Consider the following 18659-nt stretch of genomic DNA (forward strand, 5'->3'; position numbering starts at 1 on the left):
ATGCAGCTATTGAAACCACTGTTTTGGAGAGTGGGAGAGAGTTCATGTGGGAAATAGACCTCAGTGGGTAACACAGAGAACTCAACTGCACTACACAACTGTGAATTTATCACCCCTCCAATCTACCTCAATTACATGATTTTTCTCAGCTGTACAGTCAAGTTTGGGAAACAGTGTCTTAGTCAGCAAGCTTAACCTGACTATACATTAGAATTACATGGGAACTTTAGGAAAAGATGAAAAAATCTGGAGATGCCTGGGTATGATTCCAGACCAATTAAATCAGAATCTCTGTGAGCAAAATATTTTTAAAAATTCATTAATTTGGACCCTCCCTGGTGGCACAGCAGGTTAAAGCACTGCACTGAGAATCTAAAGCCACTTCCGCTTGAGTTCGATTCCCGCCTGCCCTGGAGGTGACCACATGGCGTGGCAGACCTCTCCTGACCCGCCCGCTGCTCCCCTCAGCAGTATACTTCGTCGATCTGCCTGTTCTGCTCCCCACTCTGTCTCTGGTGAAGCCTCTCACTGCCCCTGAGCCTCTGGCCTGTACCCCAGTTCTGTATGCACAAATAAATAAATCTTTAAAAAAAATTCATTAATTTGGGGGCATCCTGGTGGCACAAAGGATTAAAGTGCAGCATCATGAAGCTATACATAGACAGGATAGCAACAGTTCGATCTCTGGTCAGGTAGCTGACTCACATGGTGCAGCAGACCTCTCGTCTCCCCGCTACTCCCCTCAGCAGTGTGTTTCAGTAGCTCTACCTGTTCTGCGCCCCACTCTTGTCTCCAGTGAATCCTCTCACCCCTGGCACCTTTGGCCTACAACCCACTTCTTGTATGCATAAATAAGTCTTCAAGGAATATTTTTTAATATATATGAACAGATAATAATAATTCTTGCCTTAACATAATTCATATACTACTGGACCATTAACAATGAACTTTTTAAAAAAAAAAAAAAAAGCTTTATTTATTTATGCATACAAAACTGAGGAACAGGCCAGAGGTGCAGGGGCAGTGAAAGGACTCACCAGAGACATAGTAGGTTGCACAAGGTAGGCAGATCAATGAAGTACACTGCTGAGGGGAGCAGTGGGCAAGAGAGATGAGGTCTGCTGTGCCATATGGATCACCTCGGGGGCAGGGGATTGAATTTGCACTGAAATAGCTGTGGCTAGCTTGCAGTGCAGTGCTTTAACCCACCCACTGTGCCACCAGGGAAGGCCAACACCGAACTTTTTTTTAATAGTTTTTCAGGTGATTCTAACAAAGCTAGTGTTGAGATCTAAGGTTTAACTTCTAACTGATAAGGAAACAAATTCAGGTAATCTGAGAAAACTAAGTTCCTCCAAGATTGGTTATGATAGATCAAAACAAAAAGATTAGGCGCATGGGTCATCTGTCCAAATCAAATGTAAAGAGAGAGCAAAGATAAAACAACTTGTCACCTCCTGGGTTGACAAACCCAACTAAACTCCAAATAAAGCCCAAAGCAACAGATCTCTCTAAGTAAACCTCAAGGCATAGGAGGACCTAGATGCCACATGGAGTCCCAGCCAGCGGGATATTCTAATAGTGCCCACTGAATCCCCTTACCTTGAAATCTTCAAGTGAAATATCCAAAACTCAGCTTCTCTCCCAAGACCACTCCCTCTCATAGCTTCCTATCTCAGTTAATAACTCTATAAGCCTTGATTCTATCCTTTCCTCCACTTCATTCACCCAACAGGTTATTAAACAAGGTCACTCTACCTCTTAAATTTCTTAAATCTGTCCATTTCTTTCATATGGAACCACACAAAACCAAGAATAGCCAAAGCTCTACGATGAAAACAAAGGAAAATGGAGGTATCACATTTCCAAGCTTCAATCTATACTACAAAGCCATAATAATTAAAACAGTGTGGTACTGGAACAAAAACAGATATACAGACCAATGGAACCAAACTGAAAACCCAGAAATAAACGCACACCTATATGGGCGGTTAATCTTTGACAAAGGAGCAAAGAATATGCAATGGGACAAGGACAGTTTGTTTAACAAATGGTGCTGGGAAAACTGGATCAACATAAGCAAAAGAATGAAACTAGGCCACTACCTCACACTATGCATGAAAATCAACTCAAAATGGATAAAAGATTTGGACATAAGACCTGAAGCCATAAACCATAACATATATAGAAGAAAATACAGGTAAAACACTACAAGACATACACTTCAACAACTTTAAAGATTCTTCACCCAAAGCAAAGAAAATGAAGGAAAAGATAAACACACAGGACTATATCAACCTGAAAATCTTCTGCACAGCAAAAGAAACATTAACCAAGACAAGGAGACACCCTACTGATTGGGAAAAAAACCTTTGCACTCCATACAACAGACAAGGGACTGATCACAAAGACATATACAGAGCTCACTCAAATCAACAAAAACAAAACAACCCAGTCAAGAAATGGGCAAAAGAACTTAAAAGACACTTTATCCAAAGAGGAACTGCAAATGACCAATAGGCATATGAAAAAGTGTTCAGCATCTCTCATAATCAGGGAAGTGCAAATCAAAACCAAAATGTGATACCACCTCACACCAGTGAGAATGACACATATCAAAAAAACAACAACAAATGTTGGTGAGGATGTGGTGAAAAGGAACTCTCCTACACTGCTGGTAGGAATGCAAACTGGTACAACCACTATGGAAAGCTGGATGGAAATTCCTCAGACTACTAAAAATGGTGCTACCATACAACCCAGCAATTCCACTCCTAGGGATCTACCTAAAGGACACAAAAATATTAATTCAGGCCCTCCCTGGTGGCGCAGCGGGTTAAAGCACAGCACTGAGAATCTGAAGCCACTTCCGCATGAGTTCGATTCCCGCCTGCCGCCTGCCCGGAGGAGACCACATGGCGAGCCAGACCTCTCCTGACCCGCCCGCTGCTTCCCTCAGCAGTGTACTTCGTAGATCTGCCTGTTCTGCTCCCCACTCTGTCTCTGGTGAAGCTTCTCACCGCCCCTGAGCCTCTGGCCTGTACCCCAGTTCTGTATGCACAAATAAATAAATCTTTAAAAAAAAAAAAAAATTAATTCAAAAAGATACATGCACACCTATGTTTACTGTAGCACTACTTACAAAAGGTAAATACTGGAAACAACCCAAATGCCCAAAACATCTTGACTGGATCAAGATGTGGTATATATATATAGAATGGAATACTACTCAGCAATTGAAAAGATAAACTCATGCCATTCGCAGCAACATGGATGGAGCTGGAAGAGATTATGCTCAGTGAAATAAGTCAGAAGGAAAAAGAAAAATATCAAATGGTTTCACTTGTAAGAGGAATTCAAGTAACCCAAACAATTATAAACAAGAGAGATCCTATGGGGCGGGGGAGACAGAGAAGGATCAGAAGGAGGGAGGAAAAAGGGGGCTATCGTAGTGATGGGTAGGGGAGGGAAGAAGTAAACACTGTTATAAAGTGAGCAATAATGTAAATAGATATATAAATTTTTTTTTTAAATCTGTCCATTTCTCTTTTTCAATAACCGCTCACCAGTCCAGACAGCTTTGATTGCACAAAGGGAAAACAGCAAAAATGTCACAGATTTCCTGTCTCCATGTTCAGCTTTATGGTACTTTCAAACATAAAATGATGCAGCAACATTTTAGTCTACACCTTTCAATGACTTTGTACTTTAGATAGGATAGAATCTAATCTTCCATATCAAAATCCTTCATCATGTGGCCCTTGCTTCTTTCTCCAATCTCAATTCTTATCAGTACTCTTCCCATGTTCTCTTCAGTTTGGTCATATTGAGATACTTTCAGTACTGAACATACATGTCCTTTTACCCTTAAAATTAGTCAGTGGTTTCCAAACTTTTCTCTACTTTAGAGTCAAATGGGCATCTTTAAACACTACTAATGCCTGGCTCTTTCCTCCTGACACTTTGATTTAATTGGTAGTGGGGTAAGATCAATGTGTGGGGGCTTTTTAAAAGCCTAATGTACAGTAATGTTTGAAAACCATAGTGAAAAAGTGATTTGCTCTGCTAGGAAAACTTTTCTTCATTCACTTTACTTGGAAGGCCTGTATCTGGTGAAGAGACTAACATACATTATGGATATTTGATGAATGTGATCAATATAGCTATATCTAAGAAACATTAAAGATAGCAAAATAAGTTCACAGAATCAAGAAAAGATCTTGTTGACAATGAACAAATGTGGCAATGGTTGAAGAGGAAATCACTTACCTGTTTGATAACATAATGAACCTCTTCAGAATTGAGAACACTACATTTAATATCATTTGGCTTGCAAGGAATAATTCCCTTATAGAGAAGAGGTGTGTAGCATTTCATTGCAAATTTCAAGTCACTGACATTCCTTCTCTCTTCTAAAATATCTTCAAACTCATCCCACTTTTTGAGCTCCTTCTGTGGATAAGGCAAATGAAAGCAAGTAAGGCTTTACTTACTGTAAAGTAAAATATATTAGGACAGATTAAAGGCTACATTAGTAAAGTTTCATCTTTGCCAAAACTTTTATTCTATGACATACGAACAAGAGCAGAGTTTCGCAAATTAAGAAAATGAAATGCAATGATATTTAGAATTAGAATCAATAAATTCGTACTGAATTACAATGTTTTATTACAATATTTGTGATTGCTATCTTTGTAAAAACAGTACCCTTTCAGGACAATCAACAAAGATAGCAAAGATGAGACATTAAGCTGTAAAGAACGTGATAAATTTTACAAAGCTTTATCAATGACATTGATAAACTTGTTTTGTGGGTCCCTTCTACTAAGATTTAAATTAAATCACAGCATGTATTTAAAAACCCCAAGTTATGTCAAAGTATATAAAACTTCATGGGTACAAAGGAAAGGAAGATACACTTGAGAAAAATGTGCTACCTTTAAAGCTACGATAGAGCTGTTTATATTTGTTCTCACAGGTTCTTTTTCCAACCCACTGCAATTCAGCTCTTGTCCAATCAGCTCTTGAGACTTAGCAGCTCAGGCTACCAATGATTTTGAAGTTGTTAACGCTTCAAAGTTTGTTTTTCTGATTATAAAATAGTGGTGACAAGAATTACAGCTAACATGTAAAGCTGCTAACTAACTGTCAGCACTATTCTAATAGCTCTATCTATAAAAAAGAAAATCCTCACAACAAACCTGTTGAAGCAGTTATTCTCGTTACCTCATTTTCCAATGGGGTCACCGAAGTACAGAAGGGTGAAATAGCTCACCAAGGTAGCAGAGCTGGCAAAGGGCAGAGTCATAGTTGAAACTTCAACCTATGGCTTCACAGAACATGGTTCTAATCACTATCCTATAGTATTCTCATCATGTTAATTATGTAAAGTTTGAAAACACTGAAAAATACGAGTAAATATAAATTGCTCCAATTTTGTACTCCAGGAATGATTCTGTTAACATTTACTAGTTTCCTTACTTTTTCTGTCACACAGAAATAGACTTTTTTATTTAAAAGAGGAACTATAGGAAATATAGTTTTCAATTATGATCATGTCCCTATAATAAGTATGTTTTTAAGACCTTTATGTTCTTTAACTTCTTAAAATAATTTTCTAATTACCACAATAATATATGCTCATTACAAAATTTTGGAAGACATCATAGAATCCAAAGAAGAAAATTATAACCAACTGTGTTACTAAGGTCCAGAAACTATTTTAGTAAATCCTTTTTTTCTGTGTATGTAGACATATTTCCTTTCTGTTATCCAATAAATATTTTGTCACCTGATTTTTTTCACTTAATGTCATATATATTCCTTCAAGTCTTTTAAGTTGCTTCCATAATGTTATTTTTAATTCTAGGTGTTTGGATTGTTTTTCATTCATTGCTATTATTAAAAAACACAGCAAATACATATAATTTAATTTAAACCCTGGCCACTTTCTAATTTTCATCTATTATGTGACTCCCTTCCCAACTTTCAACCATCCTGAAATTTTTCCACTTTGGTTTCTTTCTTTTTTTTTGTTAAGATTTATTTACTTACGCACTCAAGAAGTAGAATATAGGCCAGAGGTGAGGTGCGAGAGGTTGATTTTCAACCTGGCGGAGGCCTCCCCTCCCCACAAAAGAACTACAAACGTCTTCTTTCCTCCCATTTACCTTAATATGTCAACATCTCCAACACTCTTTTCTTCACTACACACATTAAGCTGAGTACTTTCACCTACCCAACTGGTTTCAAATACTGATTATATGATTCTGACTCTCTTGCCCAGATTTCTTCTCCTATGAGTTTCTGATATACACATGTAGTTACAAACATTTCACATTTGGCATTTTCAAAACTGAAGTTATTCTCTTGCACAATCCTACAACCTGATTATTTCCCTCAAAACTCAATTAATAGCTGCCAGGTCTTCTACATCCTTCTGCATCATTCCAGACCCCTCTTCCCTCACCTTTTACATCCAATCCAGCTAATCATGTTAATGTGGCTGGTGTTCAAAAATGTGTCACATCTCTCCTCACTCACACATCCAGTAGACCCCTGTAGCACAAGACCCACCTTGCTGGTTTCCTGCCTGTTATGCCCCCTTTAAGTCCTTCCCCCAAGCTTTTCAAATACATTTCTAACCAAACTTTTCCTGTTTAACATAATGACTCTCCACCCCCCCTCAAATAAGACATAAGCCACTTCTGGCATCAAATGAGAACCTCTATGATCTGGCCTTTCCTTCCCTCCCCACACTCATCATTCACCATGTTCATAATCTATTCAACAGTGCAAGATTTGCATTTCTGAACACAGTCCATTGTTGATAAGCTTCTGGGCCTTTGTACATGCGCCTCTGTCACATGAAATTACTCTGCCTTCTTCTTCAAGGACTCCCTTATCTAGTACACACATCTACTATGATGTGTGTCCCATAACACCGTGGTTGCTTGATGTTTGTCTCCCTCCTCAAAGGCAATTATCTACAGAATATATCATCTTTGTATTTGTAATGTCTAGCCAGGTTTGAAATATAGCATTGTTGGTCAATAATTGACTAAACAAATTAGACAGAAGAGGAGGGGGAGAGGGGAAGAGAGAAGTCCTTAGGATAAGTCCCCATAAGGGACAGTAGCAGGCATGTATTTTTTGAAAATCTTACCAAATATGATTATTTATAATCCTTCCATGGTTCTCTCTTATCTGCAGTGCCATGTTCATACTTCTTACTTAGCATATGGCCCTAGGCCCTTCCTGATCTCCTCACCACTTGCCTCTCAGTCATTTCCCCTTCTTCTAACAGTTAGATTACACTAAGACCTGAAGTTCCCTAAATCGGCTATGCCTTCTGATGGACTCCTACATCTTTGATAAAGAATGGCATTCATTATCACATATCTGAGCATATTATTACATTTGCCTGGCATTGTGATATGTGTCGGAGATATAACAGTCACCAAAACTGTCTCTTTTAGGAATACCACGTGGAGGTGCCAGTTATTAAGACAGGGCATTTACCAGTGGCTATTTCCCATTGTTTCCTGCAAAATCCTCAGCCATCAGCCAAGCCTCAAATACCACTTCCTGATTCTTTCCTTAACCTGACCAATCTGGTAATTTTCTCCTTCGAACCTGTAAAGAATCTGCAATATATTTCCACAACAGCACCTAAAACACTCTATTTAGTATCTCCCTGGAAAATAGTGAATTTCTTGTCTGGGTAGGTAACTGTCCTATATTTCTTTTATCTACCAGTTCCTCCTAGTAGGAACTCAGTTACTGTTTATAGAATGAAAAAAATAAATTAGTGAAGGAAGTCTTTTCTTGAACTCTGGTTCAAGATGATGGTTCTCAAATATTTACAGACTAACGCTTAAATTTTTCCCAATTTGGCCCTACCCCAACATGTAATCCAATAGTTTTTAACCCTGGTTACATATAAAAATAACCTAGGGGGGTCTTCCCTGGTGGCGCAATGGGTTAAAGCCTGGCACTATGAAGCTGTCCACAGCCACTGCAGCATGAGTTCAATCCTCAGCCAAGGAGGTGATGCACATCGCATGGCAGACCACTCCTGACCCCGCCCACTGCTCCCCTCAGCAGTATGTTTCTGTCAATCTGCCAGTTCTGCTCCCCACACCGGTGAACCCTCTCATCCCCTGCTCCTCTGGCCTGTACCCCAGTTCTTGTATGCATGAATAAATAAATCTTCAAAATAAAAAAACAAAAACCTAGGACACTTAAAAAATACAATGATAGGCCCTCCCTGGTGGCGCAGCAGGTTAAAACGCAGCACTGAGAAACTATAGCCACTTCCGCATGAGTTCAATTCCTGCCTGCCCCGGAGATGAACACATGATGTGGCAGACCTCTCCTGACCCGCCCGCTGCTCCCCTCAGCAGTGTACTTCGTCAGTCTGCCTGTTCTGCTCCCCACTCTGTCTATGGTGAAGCCTCTCGCTGTCCCTGAACCTCTGGACTGTACCTCAGTTCTGTATGTACAGATAAATAAATCTTAAAAAAAAACAACAAAAAAAAAACCCAACAATGATAGCCAGGATCTCCTTAGAGATTCTTGATTATTTCGGTCTATGAGTGGTACCTCACTACTAGACTTTTAAAAGTATTCCATGTGATTCCAACATGCAGCCAGGGTTGAGGTGTGACTGCTCACTAAGCAGTCTTCCATACACCATGCTGGTATGTACTGTCATAAAACATGTCTACTCACCCAGGAACACAATATCAAAAGGACTACATGTAAGAAGTTTTAGGTGATGTATTTGCCTCCCATTGTGTGTTTTCCCTGTCTGAATTTGTAGAGCAGACTTCTCTGTATTGACAGATAAATGGGCCTCCCCTTGTACTTCCCTTTCAGCCACTCTGGAGGATCCATAGTTACTGAGAGCCCACATACCAGACACTGTTCTATAGGGCGGAAATACTGCACAACAAAGAAAAATAAGAAATGTACACTGAGGGGGCAGACATTCTCTTAAGGAAAGGGAACCAACAGGCAAGGCAAGTTTATTCAGGGATGCCTCTACTAGCATCCTGACACATTTAACTTAGGAGAGCCCAGTTACAGTGTTTGCTAATTTCTGTGGTATTTATATTCCCAGGCAGGCAGATTTCAAGCCTTCAATACCAGCTCACTGAACGTGAAATTTGAGTGCACAGACAGTAGCCACTGTTACACAGGTTTTCCACTTTACAATGTAATAGACATTAAGTAAGCTCAAGAATATAGAGATAGGGCCTCCCTGCTGGTGCGGGGGTTACATTGTCAGTGCTGTCAAGCTATTGTCAGACACAGCAGCCTGAGTTCACCCCCCTCCCCTCAGCAGTGTTTTTCAGTAGTTTCGCCTATTCTGCTCCCTACTCTGTCTCTGGTGGATCTTCTCACCTGCTAACTTCTAGCCTATACCCCAGTTCTTGTATGTATAAATAAATAAAAATAAATCTTAAAAAAAAAGAGAATATTAAAACTCAGTAAAATGATTAGGGAGATTTTATTTTTGCTTTTACCAATTTTTTAATTGTAAGTTTTAACAATGCACTTGCAAACTTCATGAAAATGTAATGATCAACTATAAGATTCAGTGGTGCAAGGGGTTAAATCTCAGCACTATGAAGCTATCGCCATCCGCTGCAGCCTGAGTTCTATTCCCAGCCAGGCAGCTGACCACGTGGTGAAGCAGACCTTTTCTGTCTTGACTGCTACTCCCCTCAGCAGTGTATTGCAGTCAGTCCACCTGTTCTGCCCCCACTCTGTCTCTGGAGAATCCTCTCACCAATCCCCCATGACCCCCATAGTAACCCACCTCTACCCCACCCCCCCACATTTCTGGCCTATATCCCAGTTCCTGTGTGCATAAACACATCTTTTTTTAAAAAGTCAGTGCAAGGCTGCTGTAGCACAACACTGGAAAAATGGACTAAGTGCTGAAGAAGACTGATTGGAGAGCTGCTCAGACTGACAGTGGAAGGTCCTTTTGAGGAGGTGAACGTCCCCATGTTTGGCATGATATATCTTCTCAGAACTTGTATTGCTGGCTTTTTCTATTATTGAGGCCCCAGCCTCAACGGAACTAAAGTTCTGGGGAATCACAGCATACCACACATGGAGGATTGTCAGCACTCTGAGGAGAGAGTATGCTCACTGTCTAAAAAATAGAAGACCAGTGTGGGTGAGGCCTTGTGAGCAAGATTAAAATCAGAGGGAATAACTGCCTGACGATGTAGAGTTTAGAAGTTATTGTAAAGAGTCCGGGTTTTCATTCAGACTACAGCAGACATAGCTTGGCTATGGGGACCAGGGATTACCCATCTCCATTCCATGATCTCAATGAAAGATTTCAACCAGATCTATGGCAACCAAATCTACATATTTAGGCCAGACCTTCCTTTTCTGCTCTGGTAACCTATTTCCAACTCTGGATCTTTCTCTTAACATCTTGTGATGTATATGGCCCATAACATGATATTTCAAAGGTTAAAATCATTAATTTTGCCACTGACATCTCAAACCGACCTTATGTAAACTGAACCGCATGACTAAACCTGCTCCTCTTTCCACATTTCATATTTCTTTCCTCTTTCCATATTGTTCTCTTTTTCCTTGGCCATCGCACTCAACTATCCTAAATATCACAAAAATGTACCAGCTCTGCTCTTTCCATACCCACCACGTCTGCTTTCCTTCATCTCTCTGAGTTACTGTAAAGAGGCCCTAATTTATCTACATACTATGGCAGCAGATTTCCTCCCTAATCAGATTCTCCTTCTATAATATCTACTCAAGTAAAAGAGGTTATCCATACAAATAACTATGCTAGCAACCCAGTTGTCTTAGATTTTCAAAAATACAAATCTGATGATCCTTCAATGGTCACATATAAAACCCTTGTCCTTAAAAGTGTAGAAACATGACATTTAAAATCCTTTTGGAAATATCCTCTGCCCACTTCCTTAGTTTTGGTCCTCATATCCCCTTTATCGCACCTAACTATTTGGTTCCCCCAAACATGCCAGAGAGTAGTTTTCTATATCGTGCCTAGGACAAAAACTCAGCTAAGGTACCTTAGAAGTCTTTGCTGATTCCCCAAACAGGCCAGGTGCTCCTTCTCATTAACCACATCCTGCCGCCCCCAACACACACACTGTCCTTTATATTTATTTATTTTCATGACTCCTTTGAAAGTCAAGGGCTGGATTTTTAACACTGAGAACAATGACTAGGACCCTGTAAGCTTCCATTCCTGCAATGTTTGTTGCGATCAGCATTTATTTTAAATACTCGCAGATTAGACTGAGTACTGCACAATAATAGTATGACTGAGGAAATAAATAGGCACAGCCTAAAATAGTAAGAAAAAGCTTAGGCTATTTCATAAAGTAAAGAGACAAAATAATGGAGGTTGCTGTCCAGCTTCAGAAGTAGAAAAATGTTACCAACAATTGCCATTGCCTTTCATTTAAAAACACAGACAGAGCCCTCCCTGGTGGCGCAGGGCGTTAAAGTGCCTCACTAAGAATCAAAAGCTACTGCTGCATGAGTTCGATCCTCACCTGCCCCAGAGGTGACCAGCATGGTGTGCCAGACCTCTCCTGACCCACCCACTGCTCCCCTCTGCAGTATACTTCATCCATCTGCCTGTTCTGCTCCCCATTCTGTCTCTGGTGAACCTTGTCACCACCCCTGCACCTCTGGCCTGTACCCCAGTTCTGTATGCACAAATAAATAAATCTTAAAATAAACAGATAAATAAAACACAGACAAATCTTGTGATCAAAGTATCACTAGTGAATGGGGAAGTTAAAAAAAAGGAAAAAAGCATACCCCACTCAACTCTTTTCTTTGATACACATGTGCAAAATTGCAATCAATCCACATACCAGTTTAGGGCTTGGAAAAGCTCCCTAAAGTGAGTCAAATATATACTGTAACCTTCTTCCCTACTTGCCTGCCCTACAGCAGCAGGGTCAGAAAATGAGATTTTACTCCTATCGGAGAACTGTAAGGTAAAAAGGTCGATCAGGAGAGGTTAAAATGAGATGACATGGGGGCCCTCCCTAGTGGTGCAATGGGTTAAGGCATAGCACTATGAGACTATCCGCAGCCACTGCAGCATGAGTTCAATTCCTGGCCAGGGGAGTAACCCATATGGGGCCAGAGAACTCCCCTGACAGGCCCACTGCTCCCCTTAGCAAACTATTTCTGTCAATTTCCCTGTTCTGCTCCCCTCTGTCTCTGGTGAGTTTCTCACCCCCACAACTCTGGCCTGTACTCCAGTTCTTATATGCATAAATAAACAAATCTTTAAGAAGAAAATGAGGTGACATGGCTTAGAAAAGTGGACAGTAATAACAATGATAAGCCTGGAGCTCTCCATAGTAAGAGAGCAGAACTTTCCATCAGTTCTAAAGAATACTAAAGGTAACCATAGATACACACATGTATGTCTTTTCAGACTAGGGTTTTCCTTTCTCGTGCTTTTATTTTTCAAAGATTTACTTATTTATGCATATAGAACTGGAGTACAGGCCAGAGGTGCAGAAGCGGTGAGAGGATTCACCAGAAACAGAGTGGGGAGCACAACTGGCAGATTGGCGAAGAATACTGCTGAGGGGAGCAGCGGGCAAGACAGGAGTAGTCTGCTGTGCATGTGTGTCGCCTCATGGCTGGGGATCAAACCGTACTAAAGCAGCTGTGGCAAGCTTTGTAGTACTGTGCTTTTAATCCGTAGAGCCACCAGGGAGGGCCCTGGCTTTTAAAATGTGTTTTATCTGTTACCTCCTTCCCACAAAATTTAACATATTTAAACCGGATAGTGACACTAACAAAGTGTACAGAACTTGGTTAACATGTTTTTAAAAAATATTCTTTCATTTCCTCCTAAAGTAGATATAAATTTAGTGGCTAAAAAAAGCCCCAGTTACTCAGGAATTGTGCAATCCTGTTACAAATCTCCCTCAATTTCTTCATGAAAATTGTGAGTGATCAACATTCTGTTGGCAGAATAAGAATGGTTAAAATCCAGGCGCGCGAGAGAGATCAAAGGTGAAAAGGAAGTTGGAGAGAGGTTGGGCAGCATTGTCTCCAAAAATACTTAAGAGAAAAATATAATGAAATTCCAGAAATTTCCAATCTTCCTTGATTAAAAACCTAGTCTTGAAAACTCTACTTCCACATACAAGCCAAATACTTTTCTCCCAGGAATATCACTGCAGCACAAGGGCGGAGTGGGAAGTCACAGGCTATCTCAGGCAGGGTCAGACCTGCAGGTTTCTCAGGTTTGCCCAAAAGGACACACCCTCTTTTTAGATAGGGAGACACCACTTCTCATTCCTCAGTCCTCTGTCAGGGGCTTCCCCAAGGCCCAGTGTTGCCTGATGGAAAAAAGAAAAAGGGACAAATGCAAAGGTACCAGAGGAACCATCACGGGTAGAAACTTGTAAAAGCGTAGGCACAGATACCTAAATAGCGACACACCGTTGCCTTGGAAACAAGTCAACCACCTAGCCCCTCCTCCGCGGCCTCGGATCCCAGGCTTTTAAACTACGGGTCGTGGCCCGCAGGAAGCCCGGACTTGGAGAAAGGGGTCCTCTCTCGCGGCCCCGCCCCGGTCTCGTTCCCCGGGACGCCTACCGAGTATAGGAGCACGACAGCACCGGGACTCGTGGAGCCGATGGAGAAACAAGACTTAGATGAACTGCAAGAATCCATGATGCAGCAGCCGTCCCGGGCGGGGCCTGGGGATCCTGCGCTAAGCCGTGGTGGTGGTGCTGCTGGGGGCGGTTCTTTGGCGCGGGGCGGCCCGACCTCGCCTAGGGCGGCGGCACCCTCTGCGGCCGCACCAGAGGACCCCGGGCGCCGCCATCTTAATCGGGACGGAAGCCGCGCGGAGACTTGCGGCGCGCGCGCAGCCCGTCGGAACCCGGAAGCCTGGGCCCCGCGGGGTCGGGGTTCTGGCCGCGTGCGCGCGCGTTCTGCGCTGGCAGACCCCACCATGGCGCGGGAGCAGGCAGAGGGGGCCTCTGCGCCTCTCGGTTCTCAGACGCTTCTGGACAATCTGCTCCAGAACCTCTACGACTTTGGTGAGTGTGGTGCGTCGGTGCCCACGTGGAGAGCGGATTGGCGGAGCCGAGGATCTGCTGCCCCAGTTCGGCCTCCCCTTTCAGGCCAGAGGTTCTTGCTCGCTAGCACCCCTCAGTGTCTCGGACCTGGTTCTAATAATGGGCCAAGCACACAACTGCGTCTGATAACACACTTCTCCGCCCCCACGATCTGGACCCCTTGAGTTACCGTTCTGGAAACAAATCTCGCGACTCGTCTCTCGCGCGGGGACCAATCTGGTTGCTTGTCGTAAGCTCCAAGGCTTTCAGAGTTAACGGGGTTGGTGCACACGGGACTGTGGAAATAACCACCTTCCCCTCCACCCCCAACCCCCGGACCTTTCTCAAGGCCGCTCCCTCCAGCCCACTCCTGAGACCCTCCTGACCCTGGTGCGTGGCTGCCACCTTGTTCTTTTGGGGCGTCATCCTTTGGTGTCCCTCGCTAAAGACTTCAGAGGATGTTCTCATGTGAAGCTTTTCGCAATCCTTTCTTTCAAAAGTCGTCCGATTTAGGCTTTTCTTCCTTTATCTTCATTGGGAAAAGGGAAATAAAGAAGCTTATCATTAAAGATTCGCATTGGACTGGCACTATAGTGGACAGACCATTTTACACACTCTGCAGAACTTGCCCCAGGGAAAGCTATAGCACCTTGTTCTTGTATCAGAGGTAATCTCATGCCCTGAAGGATAAAACATTACCTTTGAAGCATGATGTTGCAAAGGTGTTTTATTTTGGAGCCATTGCTTAAAATTTTAGACTCACTTAAACAGTAAAAATAATATTTAGATTGTATAGGCTACCCCAGACTTAACCAGGTGTTTACTCATTTAATTTTCACAACAACCCACTATAATAAATACTATCATTAACCCCATTATTCCAAATGTAGAAGCAAGAACTAAAGGTCAAAAACTTGTTGAAATTCACCTACTTAGTAATATTCAGAGCCTGAGTTCTAATCTCCATATCATCAAGCTCCATTCCTTCACTCAGGTCGACCTGTACTATAGCCAGAGCGTCTCTGTACGCTTGGAAATACTGGAAAACAGAGAAAACTTAGTTTCTGGCCTTCAGAAGTTTAAATCTACGGGAGAAGACTTCAGAAAAATCCTAAATATAGTTTATGTCAACACAGGTTGGAAATTATGCAAGGAGCACAGAAGGCATGGGCTGGATTTATTCATTTTTAATATTCCCTAATGCCAAAGTTTAGGCAACTCAGTATGTATTTTTCTTAATATGTATTCACGGAATAAAAGAGCAAATAGAAGCTATTGTAAACATTCACTTGATACTCTAATATTTGTATAGTGGATGATTAGTGAGTCTTAGAATTCTTGTTAGAACCTTCAGATGACTGGTCAGTTTTAATAGGTGAAACAAGATAGGGAGATTTAGTAGAAAATAAAGACATTAAAATTAAATCAGTTGAAAAAAAAAATTAAATCAGTTGTCTTAGGCTCATCTTAATTCGTAACTGAAATAAAGTAGTAAGGCCATAATACCTACTTGCAATCAGAATGTGTTATAAAGAAGCACTGACTGTAGAGTTGGGGCATTTTTAGTGCAAAGCATAAATCAGCTGGGATTTCCTGACCCTGGAGCTCTTGCATAACACTTCTTGTTAGGACCTAAGAAAATATGTCTTTGATTTTTAGATTCATAAATTATGCAAATAATCTATTTGAAGAAAAACAACTAATCCTTTTCTTTGTGCCTGGGTGTTTTAGCACGTGTACAAGTGCAAGTACAAGTGATTGAATATTGGTGAAGGCTAAGCTATAAGATACTAATTTTTCTTTCTGGATTTAAACAAACAGGAGAAACAGAAGGTGAGACAGAACACAAAAGGATCAGAAAGAAAAGAGAAAATAAGAAGAGAGATGTAGAGGCCCCAGTGGCCCTGGTGGCAGCTCCCCCATCTGGATCTCTTGTCAGAGGCCCAAAGAAGCACCGCGCTTCCAGCTTCTTCAAGGAACTCAGAGAAGAGCTGCAGTGTGCCCCTACTGAGAACCCTGCTGACTTCCTGTCCGGATCTCAAGTCCCTACTGTTGAAGCTTCTTCCTCTTCCCTGAAGAATGACAGGAAGCACGTAGAAGTGGTAGAATTTCACAGCAGAAATAAAAGAAAAAAACAGAAGCTGGGTCAAGAAGAGAACACAAAGGTAATGAGTTAGTTTTTATGTATGTGGATGAATAGCTACAATTATGACAACAAAAGGATACAGTAAATAGACAAAGACTTTGTAGTATTGAGTCAGGGAGTATGAAGCCTCCATTTTTGTTCTTTTTTTCTGCGGATTGTTTTGCCTACTCAAGGTTCCTTTATGATCAAATTTCAGGATTTCTTGGTCTTTTTTCTACAAAGAATGCCATTGGGATCTCAGGGATTGTGCCAAGTCTCTGTACTGTTCTGATTACAGTGGCCATTTTGGCAATATTGATTCTTCCATTCATGAACACAGACTGTCTTCCATTTTTTTTTGAAGATTTATTTATTTATTCATACAGAACTGGGGTACAGGCAAGAAGTGCAGGGGCCGTGAGAGTCTTCACCAGAGACAGAGTGGGGAGCAGAACAGGCAGATCGATGAAGTACATTGTTAAAGGGAGCAGCATGCAGGTCAGGAGAGGTCTGCAGCGCCATCTGGTCACCTCCGGGGCAGGGGATCTAACGTGACTGAGAGGCGGCTGCCGCCAGCTTGCAATGCTGCATCCTAATTTGGTGCCGCCAGCTTGCAATGCTGCATCCTAATTCGTTGTACCACCAGGGAAGGCCCTGTCTTCCATTTTTTAAACTTTTTTCATCTGTGCTTCACAGTTTTCAGTACACTTGGTTAAATTTATACTTGGGTATTTTCTACTTTTTGCTGTGATCATGAATGATACTATATTTATCATTTCTCTTTCTTCTAGTTCAATGCTTATAGAAACATAACAGATTTTTGTATATTGATTTTATAAATTGATATTGTATTGATTTTATAGCTGTTCTATTTGTATAGGTTCTGTTGTTTTGTTTTCCAACTCACTTTTTGTGCTCCTGCTTTACTCAAACTACTGTTGAAGTCCTCTGTTGTATTTTTTAGTTCTGTTATTGTATTGTTGAGCTCTTTGTCTTCTGCTTGGCAGTTCCTTAATTTTTTTTTTCTGTTACACTACTGTTTCTGTTACACTACTTCAGTTGGGGCCTGTTTTCCCATTGTCCCCGGTTTTCTGTGCTTCTATAGTTTAGGTCACTGTCTTGTAACACTAAGGGTTTGGTTTCATGTGAGTGATGTTGATAGTATCCTAGAGCACTGTCTCCTTGATTCCCCAGGTTAGTCAAGGTTGTCTCCTGTGTGGCTGCCCACACCTGCCTACTCTATCTGCAAGGCACTTTGCCTGGGTCTGGCCTTGGCCCTGGACTAAGTCGTGCTCCGTGGGTGCTGGTGGACATGCTTCCTGTCATGTTGGCTTACACTGGGTCAGGAGTGTGCAGTGCCAGCTTCATGAGAAGAGTCAGCCACTGGAGGACCTGCTGGTCCTTCAGCAGGCCAGTTTTTGTGTGGTTGAGAGCACTCACCTGGGGCCTTGCTGCAGGCCTGCAGGCATAAGTGGACCTTTTGGGCACAGCAGGCCTGGTAGGTACTCAGACTGGGGTGGGTTGGAGGGGGTGAGGGGGGGCTGCCACTGAACTTTGTCCAGGCCTGGATATGGGGGGACTACCTCTACCTTTGCTGTGGTGCATGTGGGCTGGTGGTCCATTGCTGACCTGGCTCAGACACAAATGGACTGGTGGGACCTGGTGCCACATGCCACATTGAAGCTAACAATTGTCAATGTTACCACACTGCATTGAACATACTGTGCAAATGTGTGTGTCATGATGTTGGAACGCACTGCTTTGCACTATAATTCTGTTTCATGATTTGTTCACATAAAGTTTCTAGGTACCTCCTTGCTTTCCTCAAATGGTTCTAACATCAGTTTCCTCTTTCTGGAATGGAGCATTTTCTTTTTAATAGAAATGACAAAAAAGTTGGCATCAAATGAGTCTGAATTTCCCTGTCTCTCAGTAATGGAATACACATAGCAGGCAGTTGAATTGTGGGTTTTTTATCCTGCTCCAAATTTTCCATGTAGTTGGCTCTTCTCAATAAGTTCATTGTACATATTGGACTTCTTGGCTGTAGTGCATTTTTTTCAGTTGTCTTGGTGTTCTACCCTCTCTTCCCTTTAAAAATTTATCCTTTGAAAGCGTAAATGTATGTAGCTAAGGACAGGCTATGGACATAATTAAAAACACATATGACCATGAGAAGATTTTAGAATGTGTAAATAAATCCAAATGCATATCACACTAGTTATTTTGTCATGTCTTATAGGGAACATAGGTAAAGATGAGTTAGTTGGGGGCCTTCCCTGGTGGCACAATGGGTAAAAGAACAGCACTATGAAGCTCTCCACAACCACTTCAGCACAAGTTCCATCCCCAGTCAGGGAGGTGACCACATGGTACAGCAGACTTCTCCTGGCCCAACTGCCACTCCCCTCAGC

The 18659-nt window shown here is 41.9% G+C and overlaps 2 protein-coding genes across 2 annotated transcripts in view; one reads left to right on the top strand and one right to left on the bottom strand.

Annotated features, from left to right (window-relative positions):
* GNPAT (glyceronephosphate O-acyltransferase) overlaps window positions 1–14335 on the bottom strand; it is a 36856-nt gene extending 22521 nt beyond the window's left edge. The window contains exons 1-2 of the mRNA XM_004691136.2: window positions 13654–14335; window positions 4270–4452 (exon numbers count right to left, since the gene is read on the bottom strand). Coding sequence (XP_004691193.2) covers window positions 4270–4452; window positions 13654–14016 — 546 coding nt within the window. The 5' untranslated portion in view covers window positions 14017–14335. The remainder of the gene's footprint in view (window positions 1–4269; window positions 4453–13653) is intronic.
* Window positions 14015–18659, top strand: part of LOC101621599 (chromosome unknown open reading frame, human C1orf131) — a 12857-nt gene continuing 8212 nt past the window's right edge. The window contains exons 1-3 of the mRNA XM_012731255.1: window positions 14015–14102; window positions 14496–14510; window positions 15942–16285. Of these exons, the coding sequence (XP_012586709.1) occupies window positions 14015–14102; window positions 14496–14510; window positions 15942–16285 (447 nt within the window). The remainder of the gene's footprint in view (window positions 14103–14495; window positions 14511–15941; window positions 16286–18659) is intronic.

Source organism: Condylura cristata, unplaced genomic scaffold (genome assembly GCF_000260355.1).
Source record: "Condylura cristata isolate star-nosed mole 26May11 unplaced genomic scaffold, ConCri1.0 scaffold00030, whole genome shotgun sequence".
NCBI lineage: Eukaryota > Metazoa > Chordata > Mammalia > Eulipotyphla > Talpidae > Condylura > Condylura cristata.